The following is a 6,676-nucleotide window of genomic DNA, read 5'->3' on the forward strand; positions in this document are numbered from 1 at the left end:
AGAACTGAACCTAGTTCAAATAGGCCAGGTTTGTGATACATTTCGAAAAATGAGGTCGCCTTCAAGAAACCACTTTTTTACAACAAAACCTCATTTTCGAAGAACCCAAAAGTTTTCAAAAATTCTGGTGAAAATTCTTTTGTAAAGAGGAATAATTATAACAAAAATCAGTTTGTCAAAAGAAATGAACCTCTTCCAAAAACCAGAAAGTTTCAATCATGTAATCATTTCCAGCATGGTAGCTCATCTAAATTTCAGTAACATGCATCAGAAAATCATTGTTTTAATTGCAAAAAATTTGGTCACTCATATGCACAATGTTTTATTGAAAAGAGAGTTGTGGAAAACCAAATTTATAATGTTGTTTGTGATTTCAATGCACTTGGGCAACCAAGATGGATTAACTTCAAAGGATCCAAATTAATTTGGATACCTAAGGCTACTTGAAACTCTTCATATAGATTTGCCTAGCATCCAAGAATAAAAAAGACATGTGGTACATGGATAGTGGATGCTCAAGGCACATGACTGGAAGGTCAACTTATTTTATCAAACTGAATAAGTATGATGGAGGTTTTGTGACCTTTGGAGATGATGGTAAAGGTAAAATTATTACTGTTGGAAAAGTAGGTAATGAACAATCTACTTTCATTGATGATGTATTTTTGGTATGTGGTTTGAAGCACAATCTTTTGAGTATAAGTCACTACAAGAAAACTAGTTATTACAGACAGATTTACAGACATATTTAGTCCTTATTACAGACGGATTTTTGGTTACCGACGAAATTACCGACGGATTTTGTCCCTCTGTAAAAGCCCCGTCAGAAATTATTTACCGACGGATTTTTTTCCGTCGGAAAATTACAGACGGATTTTTACCAGTTACCGACGGATTTTCCCTCTGTAAATTCTCCATCCATTTCTCGAAACCGACGAACTTTCCAACAGATTTTCCGTCTGTAATTTGAACTTTGGAAAATCATCTCACACTCTGATTACAGACAGAAAATCCGTCTGTAAATTCGTCAGTAAGGTAAAAATTTTTTTTTTCTAATTACAAAATAAACTTATTTTCATACAAAATAAATATAAATTTAATACAAATTTTTATCTAATTTGTATTCGAATATTTATAATATTTCAAAAAATAAACAAATTCATCGTATTATCAAACTAAAAGAAAAGTACTATAAACAAGCAAGTCAATATATATAATTCAAAACACAAACAAAATGTATTGATCATCAACTATAATTCCTAGTATATCATCAACATGCTGCTTCTTGTAAAACATTCTGGGTGGCATTAAAACGGCAAAGAATGATTGGATGAGAAAAGTTAAACCCCTAAACCAAGCATCTACAGCAACAAATCAGCAGATATCTATATTCTTTCTTTTTCTGCCACTCACACAGGCCCAGTCATCCATTTTCGACACTTCTATGCCTTCTAAGAATAGTGAATATTTCTGTAATAAGTTCTGGACCTGCATAAGGAACAAAGGAGATGAATTTAGGAGGAGAATGTGATTCGAAGCAGTTCCACCAACAAGAATTTGCATTTGGCAGCAAAGAGATAGCTGCATTCCGAATAAAGAAAATCGATAATGAGAATTAATTGAACATTTAAACTACCTGTTCACTTAAGATTCCAGAGAGACCAATAATTGCTCCAGGCTTTACAGAAAAGATAATTTGATCAGCAAGATTTAACAGAGGATTTAAAAGTATGTTTGCGATGACCACATCATATTTATCCTTGTGAGTGACTCTGTCTATCTCGAAAGCATTTTCTCCCTCGACAACTCTAGATGGCCAGTCATCCCTGCAGGATGAAGAAGTTTGGCTTGCAATCAAGTGCAGTTGCAGCTTGTCTGGTCTGATGTTATTCAGAGTAGCATTTTCAGATGCTGATGCAATTGCTTGTGAATCTATATCGACTCCAATGGCAAAGGCAGCACCAAACTGCAAAAGGTCTATTATTGGTGAATATGAAACTGCAGAAGGTCTAGAATTGCTTTCCTGAACTCTCATTTGATTAATTTCTCAACTGATTCTATTACATCAATAATATGCTCTTTCATACTAACTTAATTAAACCCCAAACCCTATATAAGGCCCAATAAGTACAGAACATGTCATATCAAAATGTCTCTGAAAATTTATATCTGTCATATGTTCTGTCAATTAACCAAAAAAAGACAGTTAAAATATGTGAATATGATAGAGACGGTTATAATATTTAGCTTTCCACACAGATGTTCAAGGAAACAAAGTAAGAATTAAAATGAACTCTACTGTACACCAAAGGCATTCTCGCACTGATAGTTTTCCATAATATGAATAAGTGATCATTCCCCGAATAAGAATGCTAAGTAAAGAACGCAGTAAATTTAATAGCTATTAAATAGAAACCAAACAATTAGCAGTTAGCTATTAAACAGAAACCAAGAAGCAAACTGACCTGAGCTCCTTTCATCCAGTCATCCTCCTCAATAATTTTAACTTCATATCTTGGTATCTCTTTCAAACCAATAGAATCAGCAGCATGTGAAATGCTCATATTTATATCCTCACCTTCAAGAAAAATGGAACTAACACAAATCTGCAGAGTTTTAGAAGTGTTTGAAACAGTTCACATAAAATGAGTGCCTTGATCAGATTAGAACTGCAGAGTACCTCTCGTTGGTTTTCACCCTCTGATATTGTCGGATTCCTGAAGAACCAAGAGAGAAAAAAAAAAAGAAGCAAAGATCATATTCACATTCATACCAAACCCACCGAAAAGTAAGAACGGAAAAGAGATAATAGAAACAGTAGTGCCATCACTAAATAAAAGAAACAGTAGTGCCCACTTTGCTTAGGCATGGACCCTGCATAATCAAATTTCAAGGGAAGTTGAGTAACTTAATTGAATAGAGAAGCTTCTATTCTAAATTACTAATCAATATTAAGTTGCATCAAATATATAAAATTATATGTGAATAACAAGGAGGTAATGTTCATTTTAGTCCTTTGACTAAGTAGGAATAACTCCATTTAGGCAGACACTTAATCAAAGCTACCACACACATTGAAATATCTATTATTGTCAAAACAGATTTGAATGTAATGCAGTAATGCTGCATCTCAATGAACTAAGCAATAGGCAAAGTGCGACACTGGTTTTGAAAGATAAAGAGCCTAAAATCAATGAAACAACAACCTATGCATTAAAAGATAAGAAGCATACTTGTTGAGCTAGCTCCCTAGTAGGAGAGAGCACAAGGCAAAGAGAACATTGTAAATTAGAGACTTGGGCAAGGAAAACCATTTGATGAGAAAAACTGCAGCCAAAAACAGAATTCAATAAGCCATTGATTTGCAGCAACAAATACATATAGCGAGGCTTTAATCTTAGCAAGTAACCTCAAACAAGCAAGTAACTCTAACAAACAAGTAACCTCAAACAAGAAAAGCTTATACCTTCCTTCTCGTCAATTTTTGTTCAGTCAACTGTCAAACAAGAACACATTCAAATAATTAGAATAAAGCAACAAAATTTGGAGAGAAGAATGTTAGAGAGAAGAAAACTTAAAATTATCCTTAAAATTAAGTAGCTTCATGAGTACTATATTTATCATACAAGCAACAACTAATTAACTATTTGTGTTCACGGTTAAAGACTAGATTCATTCACTTAATTAATTTAGAAAATATATATTATGATCTCAATTTATTAAAAAGGTTATGTTAGAACGTACAGCAGACAGAGAAGGAGTGAAATCAAGTGAACAAGTATGATTAATTAATAACTTAACAAGCCCTGCAATCAAGTGAACACTAAACCTATACTAGCTAGGAATATTGTAATATAGTATCATGAATAAATGAATTACTGGCCGCATGAAATTGTAGATATTGATTTCAAATTCAAATATTGCTTTCTTATTATTGTTGATGAGAGATAATAAAAATAAATGGATAAACATACATTGCGTGCTTGAACCTTGAAAAACATTTAAATTTGATCAATGGGTTGGTTTGCTTTTATTTTCGGGAAGATTCAGAGAAATATATAACACAGCAGAGACGTAATAATTTCTTACTTCCATTTTAGAAACCTAGCTTAGTCATGAAATTATATTAAGTCTCTTACTTTGAAGCAGTTAATAATCCTTTATATAGTCAAAATTGAATTTAAAAGCAAGAAGGAGAGTAAGTACCTTACTTGTTCATATAATAACATGGTGCAATAAACTTGGATCTGACTCTTGGGTTCCCTTCATTAGCTCTGGAAAAGACCCATGGGCCGCTAGAATCCATCTTGAAGGGCAGAGGCTTGGCTCTGTCTCTCCTGCCTGTAACCTGTACACCCCTTTTTCTCAAACATTCTCCTTGTCTTGCAATCCAATTTCAAACTTCAAATAAGTAAATAAAGAAACAAATAAATAAAAAACATGGAACCCAAATCTATAAAGAGCAACTGGCGTATTAAGAGCAAAACACTATGTACCTATTAAGAGCAAAACAACATCTTAAGGTGGTTACTGTTGAACTCTGACTATCTGTAAGGAAGCAACTGGCATAGGTGAGGACACCAGCGAATGTTTGGCAAAGCCACAAGGCCCAGAGCCTACCCCTCATTCCAAACCTCTTTGAAACTGCATCAGATATGAACCCTCCACCGGGCCTGGAGAAAAGATTCGCCAATCCGAAACTGGCAGCAATGATCCCAGCAGTGTGCAGCTTGAGATTGAATCTGTCACAGAAGTACTCAGCTATGATGTTATCAATAGTCAACTCCACACCAAAGCAGTATCCATAAGTGAAGTACAGACAACAGTATTCAATTTCTGAATAAAAAATTAATCTTTACAACAGCAAAAAAAAATATAAATAAATAAAGCATAATGCCAACAAAAAAGTGTCAAAAAGAGATTATAAAGCATTACTTACAGTATTTTAGCTTAGCTTAGCTTAGCTTCCTTTTAATTGCAGTAGGGAACAAGCAATAATCAAAATTAAACAAAGGGGAAGGAGAGAATGAAAAGGATGGGAGCATAGAGAGCATACATGTTCGTTCTTTGTTCATCAAAACAAACATGTCGTTCTCAACCACCTTTGCTACTCCCAATCAGCTATAGCAATTCTTTGCTTCTGTCCTCCAGAAAGTTGGGTGCCACCTTCTCCAACTTGTGTTAGAAATAAACTATCAGGCTTTAAATTTGAATGCGTATTTTCTGATATCAAAGTGTTTTAGATATACACTTTACTAAAAAACACAATAAAATGAGGTTAGGAGATTAGGTCACTTTGCATCTAAAATTAATTGGCCAATTCTCTGGTGCATTTAACTTTCATGCTGAAATTTGTCATTTTAATATATTAATTTGGAAAAAAGCTGTCATTTTAATGGAAGAGTCTTCTCCTAATCTCATTTGTGAGGAAGTTATTCTTTCACCTGGAGAGGGATAATCTTGGATGATCACAAACCCAAGTAGCTAGTAATAAAATCAAACTATGATGTAATTCACTAAAACCTATCATGACAACATCAAAAACTTTCCCTCACTGGATATGGCTGGATGCATGAATCAAGCAAAGTTAAGTGATTAGCAGCAGCATCCATCAACCCCAAAATAAATCAAATCAAATCGGAAAATAAAAAAGTTGAAAAAAAGAAAAAAAAGCGTATCATCGTAGAAGAAAATATACTCCATCAAGCAAACAATACAAGAAATTAATATGAATAAAAAATAAAAAATAGTAATTATAACAATTAACAAAAGAATAAACAGAGAAATTAGGTTTGAAAAATTGAAAAACTGTGAAGAGTGGCACCTGAAGCAAATTTTGAAGATATGAATCACCACATTTACCAAACTTCAAGGCTGGTCAATCTTCAACTCCTTTGCACAAACATCAAAGCCAATACACGCAGCAACTACTACCTAAACAAGAACAAGAACAAGTTGTTTGGCTACTAAGAAAACGAGAGAGAGAGAGAGAGAGAGAGAGAGAGAGAGAGAGAGAAATGGAAATAAGAGGCAAAACCGCAGATCAAACACCTTTGAGAATTAAAGGAAGCAGAGATTAAATCACAAAATCGGAAATGAAATCACAAAATCAGAAACAACGAGGGCGAGGAGCAGAGATTAAATCACAAAATCACAAACCGGCGAGGAGCAGAGAATCAGAAACAATGGATGGCGAGGAGGGGAGGAACCCTTCGCGACGGCGACGCCACGAGCTCAACTCAGAACTTCGTGCGACGGCGAGACGAGGAGGAACGATGCGAAGAGGGTCGAGTAGAGCTTCCCCAGATGACGAGGGCACCCATGGTCTGTCCCGCCGGCGGCGACACCACCTTCTATCGGAGGAGAAGAGTTCGAGGGATGAGGGCTGCTGGAAACGTTCGAGGGATGAGTGTGAATGGAGTGTGAATGGGTGGTGATAAAATTAGGGTTACCTCGATATTTTCGACGGAAAATTTAAATTACAGATGGATTTTCCGTCTGTAATCATTTTTCACGGAAAAAAATTAATTTTTTCGACGGAATTATCGACGGATTCTCTTTTCCGTCTGTAATTTATGCTAATTATTTTTTTTATTTTCCGACAAAAAATCCCTCTGTATTTCCGTAGGATAAAATCCGTCGGAAATATCCGTCTGTAATAACTAGTTTTCTAGTA

At 34.8% G+C, this 6,676-nt stretch overlaps 1 protein-coding gene across 45 annotated transcripts; it reads right to left on the minus strand.

Moving 5' to 3' along the window:
• Positions 1-1,106: 1,106 nt before the first annotated feature.
• On the minus strand, positions 1,107-6,458 carry LOC112758361 (uncharacterized). Of its 45 annotated transcripts, none has more exons than XM_025807011.3 (12): positions 6,160-6,458; positions 5,825-5,934; positions 5,057-5,175; positions 4,497-4,742; positions 4,212-4,382; positions 3,467-3,496; positions 3,234-3,327; positions 2,857-2,874; positions 2,681-2,717; positions 2,466-2,595; positions 1,637-1,966; positions 1,107-1,488 (listed from the first exon to the last, which is right to left on the minus strand). In XM_025807011.3, the coding sequence occupies exons 8-12, from the start codon at positions 2,867-2,869 to the stop codon at positions 1,375-1,377; spliced, it is 624 nt and encodes a 207-aa protein (XP_025662796.1). In that variant the 5' UTR covers positions 2,870-2,874; positions 3,234-3,327; positions 3,467-3,496; positions 4,212-4,382; positions 4,497-4,742; positions 5,057-5,175; positions 5,825-5,934; positions 6,160-6,458; the 3' UTR covers positions 1,107-1,374. The 45 variants fall into 45 exon arrangements, 39 of the variants coding, with proteins under 39 accessions (XP_025662796.1, XP_072076100.1, XP_072076073.1 ...); XM_072219999.1 differs by having other exon boundaries at positions 2,466-2,606; positions 4,212-4,348; positions 6,160-6,446; XM_072219972.1 differs by having other exon boundaries at positions 4,207-4,382; positions 6,160-6,446.
• Between the last annotated feature and the right edge of the window lie 218 nt (positions 6,459-6,676).

This window comes from Arachis hypogaea, chromosome 16, assembly GCF_003086295.3.
Source record: "Arachis hypogaea cultivar Tifrunner chromosome 16, arahy.Tifrunner.gnm2.J5K5, whole genome shotgun sequence".
Taxonomy (NCBI): domain Eukaryota; kingdom Viridiplantae; phylum Streptophyta; class Magnoliopsida; order Fabales; family Fabaceae; genus Arachis; species Arachis hypogaea.

Bases quoted from the DNA above. Each gene is read 5' to 3' on its own strand.
- LOC112758361 (XM_025807011.3), bottom strand. The intron at 1,967-2,465 runs GTCAGTTTGCTT...GACCTTTTGCAG, and splicing joins ACTGGATGAAAGGAGCTCAG to TTTGGTGCTGCCTTTGCCAT. The intron at 1,489-1,636 runs GTAGTTTAAATG...TTCCTTATGCAG, and splicing joins CTGGAATCTTAAGTGAACAG to GTCCAGAACTTATTACAGAA.